This window comes from Sceloporus undulatus, chromosome 5 (assembly GCF_019175285.1).
Source record: "Sceloporus undulatus isolate JIND9_A2432 ecotype Alabama chromosome 5, SceUnd_v1.1, whole genome shotgun sequence".
Lineage (NCBI taxonomy): Eukaryota > Metazoa > Chordata > Lepidosauria > Squamata > Phrynosomatidae > Sceloporus > Sceloporus undulatus.
Genome location: NC_056526.1, coordinates 180,327,223 through 180,353,593, shown reverse-complemented (window position 1 = coordinate 180,353,593; position 26,371 = coordinate 180,327,223). Strand labels below are relative to the sequence as shown.

General features: G+C 41.4%; 1 protein-coding gene across 1 annotated transcript in view; it reads right to left on the bottom strand.

Annotated features, from left to right (window-relative positions):
• Positions 1-4,488: 4,488 nt before the first annotated feature.
• The window catches only part of SCD5 (stearoyl-CoA desaturase 5), a 48,145-nt gene continuing 26,262 nt past the window's right edge, over positions 4,489-26,371 (bottom strand). Inside the window, exons 2-5 of the mRNA XM_042469985.1 lie at positions 16,225-16,355; positions 14,665-14,870; positions 13,208-13,440; positions 4,489-7,007 (exon numbers count right to left, since the gene is read on the bottom strand). Of these exons, the coding sequence (XP_042325919.1) occupies positions 6,817-7,007; positions 13,208-13,440; positions 14,665-14,870; positions 16,225-16,355 (761 nt within the window). The 3' untranslated portion in view covers positions 4,489-6,816. The remainder of the gene's footprint in view (positions 7,008-13,207; positions 13,441-14,664; positions 14,871-16,224; positions 16,356-26,371) is intronic.

Here is a 26,371-nt window from a genome sequence, read left to right as displayed (position 1 = left end):
AAGGAATTACTTCCAAGATAGTGCTTATGGGGCTTTCTGTTCTGTTTGGTATTATTATTCCTACTGATTATAAAAGATAGATGTTCAGGAAGAATAAGAGTACCAAATATTCCTTGTTTCTTCCTGAGACATTAGATAAGGCTCAGTCTTGGTAACTTGAGGGACTGCCTTCTCTCATATGAGCCTTCCCATGTTTTGAGCTCTTCTAGGGAGGACTTTCCTTCCATCCAACCACCGTTATAGGTTCATCTGGTGAAAATGAGAGAGGTGCTTCTTGGTGGCTGCTCCCAAGCTCTGGAGCTAGAAAGGCTAAACTGCTGCCTTCCTTGCTATCCTTCCATGGATAGGTGAAACTTTTTTTGTTTGTTTGGTTTTGACAGGGCTTTGAGAAGAAATAATGCTTCATAGAGAAATGGCCTTTAATAATGTGCTGGATTGTCTGTATGTATTGGTTTCTTTCTCTCTTTTTAATGAACATAATTTTAAATTGCTTTTAATTCATTTGATTGTTTAATTATAATTTAAGTTCTGTGTGATGTGACCTTTTATCTGTATCTGTTTTAACTTCTCTAAGCCAGCTTGAGTCCCTGGGCTGAGAAAAACAGAATATAAAAGAAATGAAATAAATTAACATTCTAATACAGCAGTTAGAGTTAAAATGAATATGAGACAGGCAGGATTTTCTCCGGTTCTAGACATTTCACCATGCAATCTGCATTTCAAAATTTGGAAGTCTGTTCAATTCCTTTTCCGCTCATTTATCTCTCAGGAAAACAAGCTAATACAGGAGATGAAAGGCTTTAGAATCCTTCTTAAACCAACATGCATTTTAAAGAGAATCAGGCAGATCCTAAGGCTATGTAAACCATATTTTTAAAAAGATACATTTTGTTTGGTAACTAATGGGCATTGCATGCTTTCTGGGCCCAATAGTCAAACACAAACCTTCCAAAAGTTAATTTTCAAGACTACAACTCTCTCAGTCTCCCAAACAGGATGGACACTGGTCTTGTTGCCTGGGAGTTCTAGATGTCATGGTCCAAAAAGTTAAATTTCCAAGCTCTTGTGATGGAGGTGGTTTGTTTAAGATACCTACTGAATATAGGATAATTTATAATGTGCATGCCACAGTAAACCTTGACCAACTAGAAGATAAATTAAATATCCAAACATTTAAAATGAAGCTTTATTTGGTTTAAGACATCATTTAGTTGTACACAGTTACAAATGACAACTGCATATATGACAGTAAAATTAATCACCTATATAACATACTTCATTTTTGGCCCACAAAGCATAGAGATGTTAAATACAAGTACCTGCTCTTCAATAAATGAATTGCATATAGAACAACAAAACAAAGTCAACCAAAAGTTTTTTTAAAAAAAATCAGAGGAGCATTGGTCTTGCAACAAAGGGAAATCTCCCTCTTCTCTTTCTATCTTTTCCAACAATGACAGTTTCTCACTCAACACCAGAATTGTTTCAGTATGTCTTGTGTATTCCAGGCCTTTGTAATCCACACCACAGTCATATATGACCATGAAAGGTTCTGTCTGTGAGCTGGAGACAGGGAGGAGAGGAAGAGGGGTGTAGCTTACAGGGAAGAGATCAAGAGGTGGCCACCCCATTTCTTCCATCCAACTTCCTTGACTTACTATCCTAAGTCACAGGTGAGAACGTGGACTCCTACAGATCTTACTGAACTGCAACTCCTAGCATTCCTCACCATTAGCTATGCTGGACTAGGGCTGCTGGGAGTTGATCAATATCTGGAAGGCCACTCAATTTCCACCCCAAACCAATGAGGCAACCCTTCTCCTTACCCTATTAAACAAGCCTTCAATGGAGTTTACAAAAATTACCTTTTATTGCAGGTCCCCAAATCCCTCAGAAGTAACTTCCCCAAGCTCTGGGATTCAGCAATCTCATTTCATGTCCACAGTCTAGGATTTGGAGTATATTAGAAATTACTGTTGCTAATGCCATCGCTGATCAAATGAGGGCTCCCTTCCCTGGCACATACATCTAGATGTCCAGACCAGTTCAGATCAAACTAGGCAGTACCCTGCGAACCATACTTGAGTCTCTAGCCTTGTCCTCCTTGCTCCAACATATTGACCTTTGAGTGCAAGACACATCCACACTCACACAAACTTCTTTGTAAAATTCTTTTAAATATGCCTCATTTTTCTGTCCAGTTCTCCTGCTTTACAGAAGAACAAACCGAGGGATGGTTCACAGGCACCATTGTGGATCCCCAACCAGTGGGAATGCAAGTGGTGACAGCAGCTAGAAGCAGGCAATTGTAGCCAAAGACAATGTTTCACAATCTATTTGACCTGGTGAACCAGCAATTCCCCCCCTCCCCCAGTATGCTGGAAATCAGTATCATATTTATTCCATTTTATTATTTTATTCCTAGGAATTTGCTGTAGACTGGAAGCTGATGGCTTGGAAACTGGCACTAGTCCACAGATTGCTGCTTTGAGCTGCACTGACCTATCAAATCTGGAATGCTGAGAGCAATACACTGAATCAGGGCCTTCCAGGAACTCTCCTGTCAGTGCATGACAGGACATGGAATCTACTGGCCACTACTTCACTGAATTGCAATTCAAAGAATTGAAGGGGGGTACATCAGTGACTTCAAGTCAACTCCAAATTATCCAGTTACCAAATTACCCTATCTTAGGGTTTTCTTGGCAAGATTCATTCAGGGGAGGTTTGCCATCCCTCTTCTCTAAGGCTGAGAGGATGTGACTTCCTGAAAGTCACCATTGGGTCTCCATGCCTGAGAAAGGGTTCAAACTCTGGTCTCCAAGAGTCCTAGGAGATTATCGCACTGGGTTCTGAGAACGTTCTGATCACGTGATGAGAACGGAACGCATTTGAGTATACCGCACGTATGTGTTCCAATCGGGTTCTCAGAACGCTTAAATGTGTTCCAAATGTGTTCCAGGAGGGAACGGATTTGAATGTGTTCTGAATGTGTTCCCAGAGAGCTGAAACGTGATGAAAACGTTCCAAGAGAAGTGTGTGCGGTATTCTTATCCGTTCTCAAATCCGTTCCCTCATTCCTCCGTCTTCTGATTGGCTGAAAGAATGACAGGCAGGGAGGGAGGCAGGCAGGCGAGCGACTGCAGTGAGGGAAGGTGTGTGTGTGTGAGGGGGGAAAGAAGGAGGGAGGGAAGGGAGGAAAAAGGGAGGAAAGGTGGGACAAGGAAGAGAAGAGGAAAGCAGGGAAAGAGAGGGAAAGAAGAGACCAGAGCAGAGAGCAAGAGGGAGAGGGTCTGGCTGCTTCTCCGGGGGTCTCTAGTGTCATGTCCAGTGGGGCTCCTTTGCTGTCACAATGCAGGAGGCAGGGATGCCCAGGACCTTCTCCTCCTTCTCTCCAGGAGGGAACCCACAAAAGCTCCTCTGTTTGGAGCACCACAGAAAAGCAAGCAAAAAACTCCCAGAATTCCATAGCAAAGAGCCAGACAAGAGTTAAAGCGGGGAGGGAAGCTCACAACCTGAAGGCACACATTACATGCACACACACAGGAGCAAAAGGGTGTCAAGCTGCCAAAAAGGGGAAATGGGATGACAGCAGAGGACTCTTCTTTTCTAACCGGTTTAAAGAGCTGCAATGGCTGCCGAGGCTCTGCCCTTGGTCCAGTCCCCTCCCTTTCCCTCCGTGGAGCTCCCTTAATGCCCAGGCTGCCAAGGAGGGGACTCTGCCCTTGGCCCATCAAGTTACATAGGTTTTATCCTATTTTCTTCAAACATATGCCAGCATATGAAGCCCCAGCGTTTTATAGGTGCTTGCCTTCTTTCCCTCCCAAGAGAATCTTCGGAGGGAAGACTTCGCAGTGAGGCTGAGAAGCACTTTCCCGGCCAGAGTCCCTAGGCTTACTGAAATCCCCCACCTCCCTTCCCCATAGAAATCAATCCAAAAACTGAGTTTAAAAGGAGCAGAGGAGAGCCCTTTGGGTCTGCATCTGAGAGAGATTTTAAACTCCGTTTTTGGATTCTTTCCTATGGGGAAAGAGGGGAGAGAGAGAGATGGCAGGACATCCCCATAGCCAAGCATCCTCTGCTCCCCCCAGATGAAGACCCATAGGGCTCACTGCTCTTTTAAAACTCCGTTTTTGGGTTGATTCCTATGGGGAAGGGAGGTGAGGGATTTCAGTAAGCCGAGGGACTCAGGAGAGGCGAGCTCCATGGCCCAAGCCTCCCTTTTCCCTCTTTCCTGGGGGCGGCGCCTCTCCCGAGCCGTCCAACCACTGAGTGGCGACGTCATCAGAAGACAGCCCACAAAACTTAATACAGCAAACCGTTCTGAGAACGGTTTCAAGAAAAAGGAATCGCAGTGCGGTAAACTGCCGTTCTGATCCCGTTCTGATCACGTTTTGATTTCTAATGCGGTAATATCTGTTCCAGGAACGTTTTCATCACGTGATGAGATGGAACGTTCTCAGAACGCAGTGCGATAATCTCCCTAGTCTAACACTCAAGCCACAACACCATGCTGGCTCTCTCATGATTGAGTTGCCTGCATATTAGGTCTCTCCTGTTCTTCTTTGATTTCATCCGCACTGCAGAGATAATCCAGTTTGACACCACTTTAACTGCAATGACTTAATCCTATGGAATCATGAGATTTTTAATTTGTTGTGCCACCAGGGCATTCTGTCAGAGAAGGCTAAACAAACTACGGTATAAATCTCAACATTCCACAGTATTGAGCCAAGGTAGTTAAAGCAGTGTCAAACTGGACAGTCTCTGCAGTGCAGATGAGGCCTTTGTCAGCTGCTGCCCAAGTGAGATATCCTACTCCCTACCTGGCTCCTGCTTGCTTCAGTAGGCCCTCTCTAGCTTCATGAGTTGCTGAGTTTGCATATTAAACCTCCCATCCCAAGTCTCCAAGAAACCAGAGCAGAGCAGCAGAGGAGAACTATTACCATGACTTAAAATGAAACAATTCACTAGCTTGCTCATTTGAACTACGTTTTAACTCAGTTCCTCTATTCTGTCAAGAGTTTACATGTGCAACCATATTAGTGTACTCACTGGCCATAGTCATGATGACTCAAGTCAAAAGATCTACTACACTGAACTCTAATATTAAATAATATCTAACCTTCCGAAACACTGCACTTAAGACAGCTACAAGTATAGGCTATATCCATCCATGATTTAATTCTGCTAAAGCAATGGTTTTCAAACTGGCTACTGAGGAACTCTCAGGTTCCTTTGGGAATTTATCTGGAAATCTTAAATGGGAAGATTGACAGTGGTGGACAAACTACCCTTAACAGAAAACCTGCAGACCACTGCTGAACACCTGCTGGTATACACAGCTACAGGAGAGTGTTCTGCATGGTTGGTCTAGAGCAGTGATTCCCCAGCTTGGGTCTGCAACTATTTCTGGATTCACAAATATCAGATGTTCTAGCTTGCATGGCCAATGGTGAGACACACCTGACACTGTTTATCTAACTACACCTGAGGACAGTGATTCTGGGAATCACTGTCCTAGACCATCCATCTTCTCATCCACAATACACAGTGAAAGCACTTTGATACCATATTAACTGACACTTTAATGGTTGTATCCTTTGGAATATTGGGATTTGTAGTGTGGTGCTCTCCGGCAGAGAATTCTAAAGATCTTACCAAACTATAATAAAATAAATAAAATCTATAAATGCCAAGATTCCATAGGGTGGACCTTTGACAGTTAAAGTAGTATCAAAGTGCCACCACTGTGGAGTGTGAAAAACAAGCTCAAATAACACAACCAGATGGAAGCATACTTTGAGAACAGTCATTGGCAGAAAGTAGATGGGACTCTACTGGTTTATATGTACAAGATTCGTGGTGAATCTGCAACCTTTCCCAACTCCGAAATTAACAATAACCATTACAAAGCTGCAGCCTCATGCACATTTATTTGCCTGCCTGATCCATGCAAGTTGTGTATCTCTGATCTCTGTGTATCTTCAGTGTACCCTAGTTGTAAAATGGGACTGCAGTCCTAAAAGTGCTGACCAAACAGGTCTGTATAAGATGAAAAGAACAACTGGCCATTATTGTCTGCTGAGATTGGCCTTCTGCTAATCACTTATTTTAGTTCCTCTCTTCAGTTATAAGTATGAATTTGTTGGTCAGGTCTGTGTCCAGCGCTGCTAGCCAATTTTAATATTTTATATTATGACCCCTTCTGTGTCATAATTCTGATGCAGATTTGTTCTTGTATGTGCAGAACACATACCTGCACATGATTCATGTATGACTCAAGTGATTGAGTGCAGCATTGAATGACCATTTTCATCCAGTAGTTATTATGCAATTAGCTGGGGTGGGGAAGCAAAAGAGATCAAACAAGCCCCAAAGAGAGCCTGAAAAATTTCCTTTTTTGAACTTCAAGTCCCATAGTCAGCCTGCCAGCATGGCCAGCAACCATCCTGGGGTGGGTGGTGGAATGGGTTCTTGGAGCTTGGGTCCAAAATAACAACTTTCCAAGCCCTTGCCTGAAAACTACTCACCCTTGCATTAGCACATGTCCCCAAATTTCTTGCAATGAATCAGGTTTTCTTTGCATATGAGTGAATACATAATGCGTTAATGTTGCAACCCAACGGAAGAGTTTGAAAACCATTGCCCTTGAGTAAAAGAGAATTAATCCAGGAACTTATTTGGCCTATGTTCAATGAAAACATACTACTTCCATCCTAAGGAGAAGGTTGGGGTAAGGAGACCCACACCCCTAAAGAAACATACGAACGGCACATACAGCAGCATCAACGTTAAAAGACTTTGCTTTGATTCTCAAGAACTGCCATCTCCAGTCCTCTCTTTGCGAGCCTGGACCATCTCCCTTGGAGCCTGCTTCCGCTCAGTGACCAGACCCAACCAAAACATGAAGTCAATGAACCACGTGGTTGGGTTGAACTTCAAGCCAAGCTCACTGGCCGAATAATCAAATGGAAAGGTGTGGTGGTAATTGTGGAAACCTTCGCCTGGAAGAAAAGAGGGGGCGGGGGGAAGAACCAAGATGTAATGGAGAATAGGGTCAAAGGCAGCAGAAAGAATTTTTAAAAAGAGAGATATAACTTCAGCATCTACTAGAAAACCATGATTATGCAAACATTCACAGTATTATCCTGGGAATGAGCTGAGAAATAACAATCATTATACAGTCAGCCCTCCATATCCATGGATTTTTTATTAATGGATTCAAGTATCCACAGTTTGAAAAATATTATTTAAATACATAAATTCCCAAAAAGCAAACCTTGATTTTGCCATTTTATATAAGGGACACCATTTTCCATATCATTCCATTTAATGGGACTTGAGCATCCACAGATTTTGGTATCTACACGGTGTCCTGGACCCAAACCCCAGCAGATAACAAGGGCCCACTGTATCTGATCTCTCCATACACATCATGCTCAGAAAAAAATTTGATTTTAAAAACAGAATGAGTTTTTACAGTGTGATTCTGTTTGTGTCTACTCATTGATAAGTCCCATTGAGTTTAGTAGGATTCCATGTGTTTGGTATGGCATTCTTGTGCTGCATCCATACTGCAGAAATAATCCAATTTGACACCACTTTAATGGGTATGGCTGAATGCACTTCGCTTTGGTGCCCCAAGAAACTAGAGTTCCCAGAATTCCATCACATTGAGCCACGACTGTTAAAGTGGTGTCAAACCAAAATATTTTTGCAGTGTAGGTGCAGCCTTGATGTACAGTATCAGATTATTCACACTACACATCACTGACCACATTAACCGGATAGGCATTTATCTGGCAATCCTTCTTATTGAAGCTGAAACCATAAGCTCAATTAATAGGGAGCAAATCCCACTGGACTTGGTGGTGTTTATAGTTTGGTGAGATATTTAGCTCTGTCAGAGAAGGCTAAATATCTCACCAAACTATAAATTCCAGAATTCTACAGCATGGAGCCATGGCAGTTAAAATTGTGTCAAACTGCATTAATTCTGCAGTGTAGCTGTAGCCCCAGTTTATCAACATTTAATTGACTGAGATATTTAGGACTCTGCTTGAAAGCTATAGTCCACTCCCAGGATTCTTTGAGATGTAGCTACATACAAAATTAAAATTGTATGGAACTGATATAACTATGTAGTCCAGTGAAGGAGAAAAGCCAGCAAGTGACCAGAAGGCCTAAATGCTATAGAGCCACGTATGGTTAGAAATAGAAAATATTCTAACTTCCTAATGATTTCAAGTTATTTATAATATATAAGTTATTAAACATATCCAAAATATTCTGAGCCATGTTCCAAAACTTCTTGACATGTTCTACTAATATGTACACCATAATAAGATACAAAAACCAAATGTGATGTGGATTGTTTGGAAACAGTGTTTGCTCCTTTATGGTGTGTTTGATTTGTTGCTCAGTTGCAGCCACTGCATCTTTTTCTATATAAAGTTGGTTTAATTGCTTGTCTGCGGTGGAAACCTGGGCAACCAAACCAGAGTCCACCTGGCATTGTGTCATTAAATAAACTACTGGGTTTATTTACTGATCTACTATCAGACTCAATTGTTGAATTTTAAAGCGTTTGCCTTCAGCAGATACATCTTCAATTTCCTATTTTATAGCTTTTTGGGGGCACAAAAGGAAAGCATTCTGAACAAAGCTGTGGGCCTTTGCAGTCCAAAGGTACGGGTTTTCACATTCCAGATGTATTCCAGCAATGTGGAAGATCTGTCCCAGTGCTGATTTATTTCTCTTATCAATAGCCCTTATCAGATGAGTGTGGAACTGGGGGTCTTCTGCACTGGGCGATTCGAATTCACGTTATTTCGCACAATACCATCATACCTGGGAGTCCCTCCGCATCAGGATCAAATTGTCCATCTCATCGCGGCGGAAGTTCATTCAGTGCAAATGTTTTGTCACAATGGAGCTCAACATGGAGGATTGGCCGATTCGTATCGGCAGCCTCGCACAGGCTCAGTGGTGGCCCTGCATGGGTTGCGACCTAACGAACGCTTCCGGGGTTGAAAGGGGAGGTCCCGTCATGACAGCCCGTAAACAGCTGGAGAGCCAGCTCATGCACTAACAATCCGCGATACAACGCGCCCATTACTGTTTCCTCTCTACTTCCGCTTGCTTTTTTAATGTTACCATGACCTTCCCTGCAACAAATTAGCAATGCCCGGTGTCTACGTGTGTGTGTTGTGTGGGTGTGTTGAGTGTGTGAGTATGTATTCTGGGGGGGGGGAGGAGCAGTTCCACCATCGGCTGTCAATCGCTCCGTTAGCAAGTGCCCACTACAAATGAAATCGAATGCATTTTGACAGAAATCGAATGCATTCTGTAGATTGGCCGCTGCCAATCAAGCTAATCGTCATGGTGACGTTTGCAGGGCATCGGGGGAAATGTCCCTCCCTTTTTAACGAGCCAGGCACAGTGGTTTTTACACGGCTGCACAAGTGCAAGCCTGCCTCCATCTGCCTCTGGAATAAAACCAGGCCAGCTCGCTCAAAAAATGGTTAAAATAAAACATCCATTCAGGAATATAACATCGCGCATCTGCGCTCAAAAAAATTGTTTTGAATTTGAAAAGGGGGGGGGGTTTGCCTGACTGAGCTCCACATGACCTGATTTTTCCTCCTGCAAGGGAAGGAAAAGCCCAGCGACAGAGGGCTTTGGGGCAGGGGATGCAGGGAAGAAGGCTCCTAAAGAATGCTTCCCTTGCTCCCTTCGGCCAGGCGCTTCCTCCTCCCCCTCCCCTCCGATGAGGGAGGAATGCCTTGCCCTTCCAGGCAGGGAAGCGGCGCGGGGGCGCACGGGAATCGCGGTCCACAGCCCCTCCTCCTCCTCCCGGCTTGGGAGCCAGCTGGGGCTGCATCCCAGGCAGGGAAGAGCGCGGGGGCCGCATGAATCGCGGCGATCGCCGCCAGTTCCACGGCCTCCTCCTCCTCCTCCCGCGTTAGAGGCACCTGGAGATGCACCAGGGATGCCTCTCAAGGGGAGGAGGAGGAGGAGGCTGCTGGAACCGGCATCCACGGCCCCCGCGCCCTTTCCCGGCCTGGGATGCAGCCAGGATCCCTCTCAAGCCGGGAGCAGGAGGAGGAGGCTGCTGGAACCGCGATTCCAAGCGGCCCCCCGCGCCCTTTCCTGGAACCGGCAAAGAGAAGACCCACCGGAAGTAAAAACTGGAATTGGGAGTCTTGCGATGGAATTCAGGACTGGTAGTCACACCAGACCCATTCGCACTGAGATCAACAGAGCCCCCCAATCCAGGATATCGCCAATCCCCTTATCAGCGCACTGCCAACACGCTCCAAAAGAGGAGCCAGTACGCATTCATTTCGGCAGCTCGCGCTTTAAACGTGAGTGCAGATTGGGCCATTCGAAGCTGGTATGATGGTTATTGTGCGAAATAACTGAATTCGAACCACCCAGTGCGGAAGACTCCCCAGTTTCCACACTCGTCTGATAATGGCCAATGAATCAAAGTGGGAAGAGGAAAAAATTATAAAAACAAGAAAATGGCAGGAAAAACAGCTAAATTAATAGGAATAAAGCTGTTTCTCCTTCTTTGTCCACAGTGTTTGGCAAGCCAACAGACATTGGAAAAGGGGGATTCCTTGCCTCCACTCTTCCATAGCACCACTCTGCCCATGTTGGAATTTTGGTATCTGCAATCACCCTAAAGAAGATTCTCTCTTAATTCATCAAAGAGTTTAAAAGAAGAAGAAATATGAGTTTCATCTGGACCCAACATTTGCACTTTGACGTTGGCTCAGTAGCTGTTGTTCCTCTGAGGACAAACAGGGAATGGAAGATAATCAAGCAGTCTGTGGCTTTACTAAATGCCAAAGGTCAGGAGGATGCTACCGAGACCAAACAGGGAAATTTACATGCAGTCAGTTACACTGTGTACAGAAGTGGATTTATTCTAAAACGTGGTCTTAGGGAAAATCAAAATGCATTGAAACATACAGACGGTAACCATGAAAGGGGGTATTGACAAAATCAACAGGGCAAAATAGATGGGCTATGGACTGGAGACTGAAGACTTGAACTGAAGATTCTGCTGAATAGCTAGAAAGCTAGGGGGTGGGTTGATGGTTTGAAGTAAAGTATTTGTAGATAAGGCATCACAGAGGTCCAACTCTTTTCATGGAGCATATACAGGGTTTATTTGCAGTCGGTAGCTGCAGTGGCGTCACTAGGGTTGGCGTTACCCATTGACCTCCTTCCATACCACACCATAGTAACTATTACCATTGCATTCAATGATACATAGGGATTATGATTTATGAGTAACTTTAGTACAAAAATCATAATTCCTATGATTGAATGCAATGGTAATAGTTGTGCCCTAAACAACTAGCAAAATGAAAATTGTACCTTTAAATTAAAATATCATATGCACAGAATAAAAGTATTTACATATACAGTACATAGTTTTATAATATTTTTTTAAAAATTAAAATTTTGAAATATTAAATTAAATTTGAAAAAATTTGGGGCCTCTCTTTTTCCTCCCTCTGAACCTCACCCCACTCACACCATCTCTTCAGCATTTTAAAGAGACACAGGCAAATGTCACAGCCCATTTCTGCCCAAATGCAGGTGTTTGAGGAGCAGTGGTGTCACTCCCTCTTAGGGTGTCTCCTGGTGTGACCTGCACCCCCCTAGTGATGCCACTGGGCAGCTGTCACATTAGAATTAAATGGTGGTGTTCTCTGTTGTGGTTTCTTGTTACTGTATCATAAATGATACTTTAAACTGAATTGGAAATAAGAGGTAGCTCAGTCCAGTCCTGTTTTCTAAGCAAATGTTCCAATCACAACTGTGGCCTTACACAGCTTTTCAGCCAGCCACTTGAACAGACTGTCACTCTCTGGAGTCCTGTCTCCTGGAACAGACCATCTGAGTAACATTTGGAGCATTTCCTGCAATTGTTGTGTAGCGAGTTCCCTTGTGGTCCCTGCAATTCCCAATAAAGCCTGAGAGGTTAAGATAAAATTGTCAGGCCTGGAATCTGGATCTCTGGGGGTGCTCAGAAAAAAGCATAAAGAGCTGGCAGCAGTGTCTGGGGAAGAATAAACAATCTAAAAATAGACAAACAAGACATTCAATACATCCAGGGCTGATCCAAGATGTTTTGCTGCCTGAGGCAGGCCAACAAATGGTATCTTCCTCTCTTCCCCAGGTTGTCCTGTACAGTATCTAAACCCAGCCAAAATATTTTGGCATACAAGGCTGAAAATCCTACAAACACCTCTCTGTATCCCTGGCATTAAAAACTGAGTGACTTCAAACCAAATAAGGTACAAATCTGACACCGTTTGATGACACCCTACAAAATCTACCAACTGAAGTTGCTGCCTCAGCCCTAATCAAAGGGCTGACCCTCATTTTATACTGGCATACCTCAGTTAACAAAGCCTCTGATAGTGAAGCTTCTTTATATGGTATGGTATGGTTTTAATGATTGTAATATAATGGTTTTTAGAGGATTTTGTATAGCTTTGAATTGGTTATGGGTAGTTAGTTTACACTGTTGGGGATATACGTTGTTATAATTGTATTATTTTATGTTGTAAACCGCTATGATCTATATAGGAATAGCGGTATATAAATAAATTTTCATTCATTTTGATTCATTCATTATAAAGCATATTTAAAAAGCATAGATGCATGCGTTTCGCCACCAAAATAAAAACTTGAAGTGGTCTCTAGAGGATCAAAATGTTTTTGTTAATTTATGCAAGGCTTATCTGACCTGGTTGTTTCATGTCACGTGGGCATTTTGTTAGTTTTGAATACACATGTTCAATTGCTCCTCTTTTTTTGTGGTGCAGGAACCTATCTATGTTCCTTTCATGCTATTTCTACCTCTGGTACCAAATTTTCTTTGGAAGAAGTAATGGCCAGGAACACATTCACTTCATTAATTGAGATTTAGCTGTCTCAGTCTGCACTAGGAGCACCTTATTTGCAACACTAGGCTGCTTAAGCAATAAGGTGATTCTGAGTCTCTTTGGGGGAAAGAAAGGGTCAGAATGTTCAAAGGAAAGCTAAATTCATCATTTTACAACAATGTTTACTTCTTCATTTTGCAGCAGATATAGATATAGAATATGGGTAGAAGTCTGAAAAAAATAGCCAGAGCCATTCTTAGCACTGGTTAAAGAGATGATTTCCTAGAACTCACCAATGGCTCCTATGGAGACCAATGCATTCTCCCGTGGGTTGATGTTCTTGTCATAGGGCCGATTACCATACATGTGGGCAGCGCTATTGACCAGCCAAGCGACATTGAGTGAAACAGTGTACCGGAGGATAGAAGCGAGAAAGTATGAATTCCACAAACTCTCCTTCCAGAAGTACCAAGGCACAAGCGTAGGAACGACGAAACACATCAGTATAACAGAAACCACATAATGCCTGGGGAGAAAATAAAGAGTGATGGGGTTGCAGCACACAAGACAATATTTCCTTTTTTGAACTATAGCTCCCCACATCCTCCAGCCAGCATGGACCGTGGGAGCCTGTGCCCTCCCCAAAGTAGTTTTTCCCAGCTCTGCATTTCCTGAAATCCAAATTAGTCATGTCAGAAAAAAATGTCATGGAATCCAGATTCCTAGAATACCAAATAATTTATATTGAGTAGAAAGCCAAAGTCTACAAAATAAACTCTTACAATACAAGTCCCGTATCCACAGAACTGGTACAAATGGTTTCACTCACTTGCCTATGTCCCAAAATATGTGCTCACTCTAGACATTTTCTAGATTCTATGGTATGCTTTTGGTGGAGGTTAACCATAGGCGATTATCACATGGAGGCTTACTGTGGCTAAAACGTGGCTAACTCATTCCCAAAGTACACTGCTGTGATAGCCAATCACACTTGCCTCCCGTGATTTAATCATCATTGAGGCGTCCCACTCCTCTCCTGTCATCAAAGCATTCACGGAGCAGCCGTTTTCCACAACAGGAACTGCCATTATTGGAGAAATGGCTGCTCCACGAATGCTTTCATGACGGGAGAGGAGTGGGATGTCTAAGTAATGATAAGCAGGGTCAGACCTAGTTAGTACTTGGAGAAAAACCTGCCAAGGAATACCAGAAGTTGCGGGCGATTTTTCAAAGGAGAGCAATTGCAAACCACCTCTGAATATCCCTTGCCTAAGCCCTATGAAGACTTCATAGGGTCACCAAGGAAATAATTAAAAATTCTATATTATTATCACAATCTCGTGTATTAAAACAGGTTTCAGATATTAAAAAACCCAAATAACTGCAGTCTTTTAATAGACACAAAATATTTTTTTCCTACTTGACTGTATGTCTATGTGCTGTCAAGTCACCTCTTAACTTACAGTGATCTCAAGAATTGCTATAAAGTTAGCAAGAATTTTTTAAAAATTCTTCTGGTAAGAATTCTTATAAATGTTTATTATTTATAAACACATTTTTCAGGGAAGAGATATGCACCTGAGCATATACACAATGAAGGCATTAGTTCTGAGAGTCTTCAGCAACTGAGACACATGTCCCTACAGAAAAAGACACTGAAATGGCAACAAACGTGGATTTAATTTTTCTTCTCAGATTGTAAAACTTTTTTTGATATCCTTCAATTTCCCTATCCCTTTATTTCACTTACTTTCTTTGAAACATGACAACGGGGTCATCCAGCAGGTCACTGAAGTCCAGCTTCCTTCCTTTCTCAATGACATCTCGATGTTTCCGGACAAATAGCCAGCCGATGTGGGAGAAAAAGAAGCCACGCTGAGCATTGTGGGGATCGGCATTTGTCTCAGAGTACTTATGGTGCACTCGGTGGTCTCGAGCCCATTCGAAAATATCATTCTGAAAGGAAAAACATCAGGAAGGCTTAGCAATTTTACTCAGGGTACATCTACACCTTAGAAATAATGCAGTCTGACACACTTTAACTGCCATGGCTCCATCTTTTGTGAGGCACCAGTACTCTTTGTCAGTGAAGACGAAAGACCTTGTAAAACTACAAGTACCAGGATTCTACAGGATGGAGCTAGAGAACTGTCAAACTGCATTATTTCTACAGTCCAGATGCACCCTAAGAGATAACAGCTAATTACCTATCTCCTCTGTAGGATGTGCAATATTCAAGGGGTCATGTAGTTTTTGGTACAGGGGGGGGGGAATCCCACTTACACTTCTCCTTAGAATCAGTAGTAATGATAAATTAAATAACTGTTTATTGTCCTTATTCATAACATCCAAAACTAGATGTCCAAAACAATCAACTAATGGTAGGTCCAATATAGGTGTTGAATCAGTATAGGCCTCTGAATTCTTATATTGTTGAATTCTGATTTCATAGCCAATATTCCTATTTCAAACACAAATGTTGAAATAGCAGGGAAAACTATGAATTGTTTAGAGATAGTCCCAAGTAAGACTTTTATGGTACAATTACACTACTTCATTTACAGAATTTCAGAGGCATGAGGTCCATACCTTGCATGCATTTCCATCTTGTGTTTCCCTTTTCCCTTGGTTGCTACAGAAAAATAGGTTAAGAAGGAAAAGACTAGATGGAACAGTTTACGCATGCATAGGCAGACACCTAAAAACACCTGTCTGATGCCATTGTCCTAGATCTCAAAATTATGGGTCTGGTACACTCCTGGCTGTTCTTCCCATGGTGTCAAGCAAGAGATCCACCTCATTCATTCATCTGCCTGTTTGCATGGGCCATATACAGACTTAGGAAAAGCTGAGGGGTTGTATTATACTTCCAAGAATCTCCCAGCCAGCCCTAACTCAGTAGCAGATGACAAGTTTTGCATGAAGATTCTGGGTTCAATCCCTGGCATCTTTCGATAGGTCTTGGGATAGAAAAATAAACTCCTACCTGAATTACCCTTTGCATTCAGTGCAAATAATACCAGGCTAAGAGGACAAGAGGTCTGCATTAAAATGATAGAATTATAGAGGTAGAGGGGACCACAAAGTCCACCTAGTCCAACTCTCTGCCATGCAGGAATATACAAGTAAAGCACTTCTGGGAGATGGCTATCCAATCTCTGCTTAAAGACCTCCAATGGAGGACAGTCCACCACTGTCCAAAGGAGTCTGTTCCACTATTCTGAGTTGGTATAAAGAAGCATCCTATATCACTGTATTGCAGAGAAATCAAGCTGCACACACACACATTTAATCTAGAAGACACGCCAACCTGAAATGCCATGGAATTGGCGAATGCCAGGAATATCCGCAAAGGCAGCTTGGCTTTGTAGGACCTGTGGCTCCACAGACGATGGGCTCCTGCCGTCACCCCCAGGGCAGTCATGACAAAACACAAGTATGCTGAAAGACATGAACGTGAGATAAAGATAGATTTATTTCAAAAGTAACAATCCAAAATTTAATCTCTGACTGGTGTCCCTGAGCATATAAATCAGCAGCCAGCTCCATTGTCAGCAGGGCAATGAATCTCTTCCAGGTTTGGTATGAATTTTAAAGCATGGCCAAGGCGTTGAACCTATTTTGAGGCTAGCCAAGATCAGATAAACCTATAGTGGATTAACCACCCCATCAACCTCAGAACCATAAATTGCCATTGATCAAGCCTATTGTCTCAAGACACCAATCCTAGCAACGCTACTGCCCTACCATGAAGTGGGATTGCTGTGAAGGAGGGCCAATGGAAGGAAAGGTTATAACCCAATGTCTGCAAAAGAAACTGATAGGAGCAGAATGAATAGAGTTAGGAAGTCAGAAGTAGAGTGCAAGGTATAGTTAGGAGGAGAAGAATGGAGAACATTTGAATTGGATCTTGGGGAGCTGAGAACGTAGAAAGAATTCAGGGAGAAGCGTTTTTTGGTTTGAAACAGAAAGCTTGCAATGTACTGTCTGCGTGGAATTGGCATAATGCATCTGTTCATTTTCTTTGTTACACAGGTTGAATCTCTTTTATCTGGAATTCCGGAATTTCAAAATATTCCAAAATCTTACAACTTTTTCATGGGTGGCTAAGATAGTGACACAACATCTAGGGGTAGCGGTGTTGGCCATATAGCAGATCCAATAACATCCAAACAATGATACCTTTATCAGGACAACCAAAATGTGTAAAAACATGCTGCAAGCTTTCAAAGTCAAACTGGCGTCTTCATCAGGCAGACAGGAGAAAAAAAATTGAAGAAGTTAGTCATAGGCCTGCATTGCCTGTTTCTGGTCTTAATTCAGATGGTAGGGGAGGGCTATCTACATGGCCAAAGAGTAGGTGCCAAGAACCAGAATTTGGAAACTGTTAAACCTTTGTTTAATATTGATAATGAGACAGGATCCTCTACTACACCAGAACACAGCACAGTAACTTAAGGTGGTGCAAGGTAGACCACACCACACATTGTTCTAGGCTATAACAGTTTTCTATTACCCCCAAACAACTGCTTCCTGAGGCACTACCTTCCTGCTACCTTGGGAAAGAGTCTGGTGCTGTTGTTGTGTGATGTGCCTTCAAGCCATTTCCAACTTATAGTAACCCTAAAACGAACTTATCTTTATGGGTTTTCTTGGCAAGTTTGTTGAGAGGGAGTTTATCATTGCCATCCTATGAGGCTGAGAGAGTGTAACTTGCCCAAGATTACCCAGTCAGTTTACATGGCCAAGCCAGGATTTGAACCCTGGTTTCCCAGTGTCCTAGTCCAATGTTCAGAACAGTATACCAGGCTATCCCTGATATCTATGATAAATTGGATGGTTGGCCCACAGAAGTCACCTCATAGACAGACAAGAAGGACAGCTAGGGATAAAATGCCAGGGTTTTCATTACAAAAACAAACAAAAAACAACCTTGTGCTGAGTAAAATTTATAACCTGGCAACCAAACTATGTTGATATTTATCTTCAAGGTCCCTCCAGTCAGGAGGAGTGCCCTTTTTTCCTACACTGAAGTATTGCCGGGAAGATCTCACTGCCTGCATTTTCACGTCTAACTCAGCCAGCAAGAAAACTGACACTTGAAAGACATTTGCTCCTCTATTCACCTAGATATTCAATTATACACAAAATGGCACTCATGACTTTTTCCCCTCTGGGCAAAGAGGATGTAATGGCTATAATCGTGCCACTTGCACAAGACGATGGAGAAGAAACATATAGGGTCCACATTTTAATGCAAACATACCTAATGTTGCACTGAAACAAACCAATGTGCACTGAAACTCAGCTATCCTTCAAAATTTCTCATTTTCTCTGAGTTTTATAACAACATCCAATTTTTAAAAATAAGCATATTAAAATTCATATGTTAGGGGATAGAACATGTAAAAAGGAAGTATCTGATGATAGCAAAAGTGATTAAAGGGGGACCAAACATAGATGCTAGAGTACACCATTCCATCAATGGGAACTTGATAAGTCAACATTTATGTAAGTTCTTGATTCAATGGGTCTGCTCTAGTTGAGACCATCAGGGGATTTAGGGTCTAATCCACAACTGTTTGCATCTCTGGATTTTTTGCTAAGCAAAATATTGATTACTTATTGTATACATAAACTACATGCTAATAAAAGGACTCTACAAAATATTAAAAATATAAACTATAAACAACTTAGATGGCATAAAGCCATGCTAGCATAAACGTCAAAATCAAAAACACTGCTCTTATAAAGTAAAGCCACCAGCAAAAGTAGAATGTTATGATATAAAAACACTTGACAGTTCTTCATATTCCTGGCCAAATTAAAAAATGTCTTCACCTGGCTTTAAAAAGGCCATGATGTAGCTGCCTGGTGACCCTCGGGGGGGGGGGGGGGGAGATATTACATCAATGGGATGTCACCATTAAAAAGCCCCTCCATCTTGTAACCTCTTCTCTCACTTCACTTGGCAGGGAAACTGAGACAAAGGTCTCAGATTAAAACCTTAGGGTCCAGATAAGTAGCTGGGGGAAGAGATGCTGCTCCAAGTAAAGTAGTCCCAAGCAATTTAGGGCTTTACGGATTAAAACCAGCACTCTGGATTTGGTCCACAAATCAACTAATAGCTGAGTAAATGACAAAGTGCTGGCACAGTATGATCACATCCGCCACTCACAATATTGAGCTGTATAGCTTCTCTATTGTGGGTTAACAGAAGCTTCTGGAACATTTTCAAAGGCAGCACTGCAAAGCACACATTGCAATAATACAAACAAAAGGAGACCGGGACATAAATAACAATTGCAAGGCTATATCTGCCAAGTCTAGCAGAAAACATCACAGACCTGGAACAACTACTAAGGAAGATCAAGGAAGAAAGTGCAAAGGTATGCTTACTGCTGAACATAAAGAAAACAAGAATAATGACCATGGAGGATCTATACAAATTAAACCTGGAAAACGAGGAAATAAAAATAGTAAAAGAATTCTTGTATCTTGGATCAAACATAAATCAGAATGCAAACTGCAGTTAGGAAATCTGAAGAATACTGGGAATAGAGAGGACAGCTATGAAAGAACTCAAAAACATCCTAAAGAGAAGAGATATACAACTGAGCACAAACGTTAGAATTGTACAAACCATTGCATTCCTTATTACCATGAATAGATGTGAGGGTTGAACAGTGAAGAAGCAGATAAGAAGAAAATTCTTTTGCTGGAGAAGAGTGCTGAGGATAGTGTAGACAGCCAAAAAGACAAACAAATGGGTCATAGACCAGATCAAGCCTGAAATCTCTCTGGAAGCAAAAATGATTAAGTCGAGACTGTTGTACCTTGGCCACATCATGAGAAGGCATGACTCATTGAAAAATACAATAATGCTAGGAAAGTTGGAGGGATGTAGAAAGGGAGGAAAACCGCATGCTAGATGGATGGACTCTATTAAGGGGGTCATGAGTATGAATTTCCAAGATCTAAGCAGAGCAGTGGAAAATAGGGAGTCTTGGAGGTGTCTCATCCACAGGGTTACCATGAGTCGAGATCGACTCAAAAGCAGATGACATCAACAAAAAGGTTGTAGTAGATAGTATATCAATCTGAATTACCCAGGCAAATGTTCACATCTTGGCATACAGTGGCTTAATTTAGATTAGTCATATTTTACTTCCAATAGAGGCACAGTGGCAAAGCACTCAGAAGTAGATGGAGAGCTCCTTCCTCATTTGAGATGTTATTCAACCCCTTCCCCAGCATCATCAGATTTCACCATACTGTATACTGATGCCCTTGTTCAAACCACATCTTTCTAGCCATGAGAGTAGAAACCTGCTCTGCAACAGGAGAAGACAGACATTATTAAAGTATTAATTTCTGGGTCTGATATGATAGACAGTTTCCCCTTTGCAGAACTATAGGGGCATATGAAGCTGCCATGTCTGTTGCTCAAAGCTCAGCCAGGTATAGTTGGCCCTTCATATCCACACATTCTTCATCTTATGGATTCCATCATCTATGGAATGAAAATATGTTTTTAAAAATACAAAAAGCAAAGCTTGATTTTGTCATTTTACATAAGGAACACCATTTTACAATGCCACTGTATGCAATGGGATTTGAGCATCCAGGGATCTTGGTCTCCATGGCAGATACCCAACCTCAGCATAAACCAAGGACCCACTGTAGCTTCTGACAGTAGCTACTCTCCTGTTCAGAAATTTATTTGGAATTCATATTTAACATTAGGTTTCTATGGAACTCAGGCAGTACAGCTGGCCCTCCATATCCACGGATTCTTTATCCACAGATTCAAGCATCCACAACTTAAAAATATTCCCCAAAAATATAAATTCTGATAAGCAAACCTTGGATTGGCCTTTTAATATGAGGGCCACAATTTTACTACCTTGCTGTATTTAATGGGCCTTGAGCATCCACAGATTTTGGTATCTACGGCGGGTAGTCGTAGTCTTAGAACCAAACTCCAGAGGATACCTAGGACCCACTGTATATTACTCCACATAGTGGAATAATTTCTTTGAAACCCAGCCATAACAATGGACTTTATAAATTTCATGTTGGCTGTTCCAACACCTTAAAGTCACCGCTTTAAAAATGTGTTCCACCAAATCGGGGCAATAGGATGTTGGGAGGGCATGGGGAAGGGCCTTCTCTGCTTTGGCTCCCTCAGAAAACCTTCCCCATAAATGGCACTAACATGGGTGTCATTCCCACACCAAATGTTTTAAAATAGCTTGAGTCCTAATTGATTTTATTCACACATTGTTTTAAACTGTTTTCACTGATTTTAAATGCCACTTTAGCTGGTCAAATGTTTTAATACACTTTTAGTCGGTTTATTTATTTATTTATTTTTACTATTTTCCTGGTTTTTTGTTGTTATTTAAAATTGGTTTTTATTGCATGCAGCTCACATTAGATGCAAATATTTAAATAAATAATTAATTTACAATATAAGGACTACTGTAACCCAAGCACTCAAATATCCACTGAACAAAATAAGATTATAAAAATAATTGAAATGGGCTCCTAACAAACTGGATGGGTTGCAAACTATTTAAAAAATTAATTAGAAAAACCAAGCAGAAGTGAACCAGCAGTTGAGGAAATAGCTGGAACAGTTTTCCTTCTGAGTAATTTTTCAGAGCTAGCTTCTCTTTCTCTCAGGGCATATCTGGGGATTAGATTTACAGCCGACCTCAGCTCTGCAATAATGCTCGCTCCTGCATTTGGAAAGCTTCCTGCTGGATTTGCGAAAGGAAAAGTTCCTGAAAGGTTATCTCATTGCACTATGCTGGAACTGGCAAAAAAAAAACCCAGACACCTGCAAATATCCCAGTGTCCAAAATGGGATTACCGTCATCCTAAATGCTGATGCCATGATCCTTTCTTTTAATGGAGCAGCCTAAAAGCAGCAAAATAAATAAATAAATAAATATGTGCATTTTAAAGAAAATTCATGTTCACTTTAGGGAGAAAAAACTTGCAAGTTCAGGTAACAGTATAAAGTGGTTTTCATTGTACACAATTATAGCACTATGAATCCACTTTAACTGCCTTGTTTCCATCCTATGAATGGAAAAGAGAAACATTTAGAAACCTTGACCAGGGAGCTCTAGAGTAAGGGAGAGGGCAGAGAGGGGCAAAATCATGCCCACCAGCATCGTGTGAGTGCCTGCAGATCAGAACTGCAGCAGGAGGAACTTATCGCAGGTGACTCAACAGTGGAAAAGCAGCAAGACTGGGAGGCATTCCAGGAATGGATGGAAGATGAAACAGCTAAAGGGCAGAAATGGCATTGTGTGATAAGATATAGCCACAGACACTACTATCCTGCTGTAATTCCACTTTGGTAGAGAGCCAGCATAGTGTATGTAATGTTTGAGTTTTGGACTATGACTCTGGAGACTAGGGTTTGATTCCTGTTTTGGCCATGAAACCCACTGGTTGACCTTGGGCAAGTCACATGCTCTCAGCCTCAGGAGAAGGCAATGGCAAACCTCCTCTAAACAAATCTGGCCACGAATATACCTTAGGGTTGCTATACATCAGAACCAATTTGAAGGCACACAACAACAATAACAACGACGACAGCCTTGTGTAATAAAGTCCAAAGACACAAAAGTAACTTTTTCAAGCTTTGATCTGGGTGATCATATATTCTCCAGCTCACAAGAAACAGCTTCCACTTCCCTGCCACAGAAACTAGAAAGTGTCTTTTGAAGATACCCAAATCTTTTGAAGATCCAGCTGTTTGTAGGCTCTCATTTCGCATTTCTTTCCCCAACCTTGCCAAGAAACTGCTCTACTCCACTCTGCTTCCCCCATTGCCGTTATATCACTTTGAGCACAGCAACTGCAGTGAGAAATCCCACTGTGCACCAGCATCTTGTGCGTCAGCGAAAAGACTTTCATTCGTGCTCTGACTCCAGATACGTCAATTTTGCTCATCATGTGTGGAAATGAAAACAAGGTCACATTGTTCATTACCCATAGATTCTGAACCATTAAGACGTCTACATCCAGTAAAGATTTGTTCTTCACCAATTGCACAATATATAGGCTCCTCTAGATGAGGCAAATGTATTCGCTGGCTGAACTACTGGCGTCTGTAGTTTGTGAGGATTTGTGTTTTTTAAAATCCAAATGACATTTCTTTGGTCCTGGACTATTTTATGACAATTCGTCGCACCAGCAACAATATTTTAGCCCCACAGTTGAGTGGGTTTCTTTTTAATTTCAACATATATCAGAATAAAAAAGTCTCTTTCTCTTCTCTCCCTTTCTTTATCTTTCCCTATAGAGTTATAATGCATCAGTGTACCAATTAAATTATACTTTTGCATTATAACACTCTTAACTTTTTTTAAAATGAGACTAAATTACCTTTCAAACCATAGGACCGTGGGGCTAAATACCTTTCAAATCATAGGACCGTCTTAGCAAACCACAGCTACACTTCTCTTTCTCCATAATCACCCCCTAGACTATTCAAATTCAAGAAATATATTCATGATTCCGGGCAAGGCAACAAAATTCAAAACCCCCAAAACAGCAATACCTTTATTGGCCAACCAAAATGCACAAAATACTTTATGGAAGCTTTCGAATTTTCACTGGCTTCTTCATCAGGCAAAGATGTTAAAAACCATATAGGAAAGGGAAAGTGATGATGTTAAGAGTCACGAGATGTTATTTCTGTTATCAGTTAAAACAGTCTAGGAAAGGCCACTCTCCTACTTGGCCATGTGGGGACTGTGGACAAAGTGCAATAAAACACAGGTAATACATTTTAAACTCCATTAGCAAGAGAAAAGTTGCTTCCCTGACACCCAGGCTGTCCTGTCCTGTGTGCAGCTAAGTGCCCCTTTCTTAGTCAGAGAACATTGAATTTCTCAAGAAGCCCCTGTACTGCTACATTTGGAAAATGTTTTAGCTGTATAGATTTAAGACACAATTCTATGCTTTAAGCTCAAATACCAATGCAATATATATTGAGAAATTAAATTTCAAAGTTGAATTTTACTTGATGGCAGTTTGATAGGATATTTTGCATGATTCTTTCTCCCATTTGAAAATATTTATTGCATTGGTATTTGAACTTAAAGCATAGAACTGCATTTTAAATGTGTACACTACATCTCATTCTGACACCACAATGGAGTTACCACTTTACATATACATTTGTGTATTAATATGCCAACATACTGATATTTAATTCACTGAACAAGCCCTTAGTCATATGTTATAAAACAATGTCTGTATATTTAATGAACACTAAATATTCATTATTTGGAAATGCAGGAAAAGAGGGGACATAAAAATTCTTGAAGCAGTATCCCTCCACAAGGACATTTTCAGTGACTATGATGTCTAGCATGCCAAAAGCAGGACCAAATGTTCTGTACTGTATTTACTGTATTAGCTTACAGATCCTTAAAAGTACTGGAAATCAAAATGTGTGGATTGTGGAATGTCTGAACAGCTTCTTAGAAATTGTTGGAGAAAAAGAGAGAAAAAGCTCTTGTGAACCTTTTTGATGTAGCTTCCATCAACCTGTATCTAATTTCTCAACAGAGAGGCACTTGGGTTCAAATCTGTCAAGATGCATCTCTTCCAAAAGCTACTTTTCAACACTGCATCTAAGGTGATAGTGCTCAAGGCTGAATTCAAACATTAACTCAAAATCATGGGTTTCTCTGAAAATAGGTAGTGTCCTAAATTTTGGTCTCCTAAATTCTGAGGAAAAAGCCAGTTCGGTGTAGTGATTTGAGTGATGGATTAGTACTCTGGGAGATCAGGATTCAAATCCCTGCTCAGCTATGGAAACCCATGGAGCTGCAGTTGCCCATAAAGGCTTTTTGAAGATCTGACAATACTGCTGAAGTAGCAGTTGGATTTGGCTTCTATGTAGGTGCTCTATTAGATGGCTTACATACATGTGTTAGCACACTCTGCATCCCCCGCACTGTATTTTTGGGATCCCCATATTTTGTATCTCATATCTGGAATCAGCATTTTTATGATAGATCAATGACTTTTCAGAAACAATAGATCAGGTTCCCAGAAGAAAAGGAGGATGTCCTGAGGCAAGTGCACATTCAGGTAAACAAGACATTGAAATCCAGATGGGTGTATCAGTTGTTCATTCCTTCTCCCAAGTCATCTGCATTTCCTCTTACAACTTGAGACAAAGAATCTCCTTGAATTTAAAGCAGTAAGCCAATATCTCTGCCTTCCCCCCTCTCAAACTTCTCTGTCCACTGATCCTGGGGATATCCTGATCCAATCACTGTTTTTTGTCATACTAAAATTAAGGCCATCAACCAGTCCGGAATCCCATTGTCGATTCCTGGGAAAAGACATCCAGCCTTTGTTACCTGGTGAATTACCCCAGTGCTTGGAGATGTATTTAATGTATAAATATGGTTCCAAAACCTAACCTCTGCACACAAACCTCTGCAATCTGTGTATATTCTGTGCCACCCTCTGAGCCCCTCCAGCTTTCCGTTGTCTACTCATCAGACAGCTTTTCGTGGTCTACTCACCACTGGAAACTCCTAAAACTCTATCATCTTTCTGTATTTCCTTTTTGGTTTCCTTTCTGTATGATGTGTCTGTGTAAATTGCTGCAAATATGCAGAGTGGGATTACACTCTGCATATTTGCTTAAATAAAAACCTTCTTATTTCACCCCAAACCTGGAGTTCTCCTCAGTCAGTACTGGAATAAAGAAGTGCAAATGGTCCAAAGGTTACCCACTCCTTTTGAAAAAGCTAATTTCCCAACAGTTGAAGTAATGCTGGTAATTGATGGGGATCCCAAGTCTCCTCTGACTGTCTTTAGTTATCACATGGGTGCACAGCTGGAAAAACATTGAAGAGATTGAACAAGTATACTGATTTTCCCCACAGAAGTAGCAAAATACTGAGAAAGGAAATGTTGAGACCTGTAACTGATCAAATCCTAGACTCAACTATATGGCAACTGAATATATGTATACATCTCAGATGCGTACATCAGACAAGGTTGCACAGAGAAATGCATGTATTGGAACAGATGCCTCAAGAAATGTATATATTTGAATATCCCCCAGGTGTTTTGGACTTCCTTTCTCAAAATCCTGTGTTAGTGGTCCTATTGATTCTGGAAGTACAAAATATCTGGAGATTAACTATTTGCTGCAAATAGATATAAATATGAAGTTTGTGCACTTATAAAATAAATTTGCAGACTTATGCAGAACTTGACAAAAACTGGTTTATGAATAAATACAGGTTAAAATAATGTATAACAGATATAAGAAGAAATGTAGAAATAATGCAGTTTGACACCACTTTGCTATGGCTCTATCCTACAGAATTCTGGGATTTGTAGTTTGGTGCGGCGCCAGCACTTTTTGGCAGAAAAGGCTAAAGATCCTGCAGAACTACAAA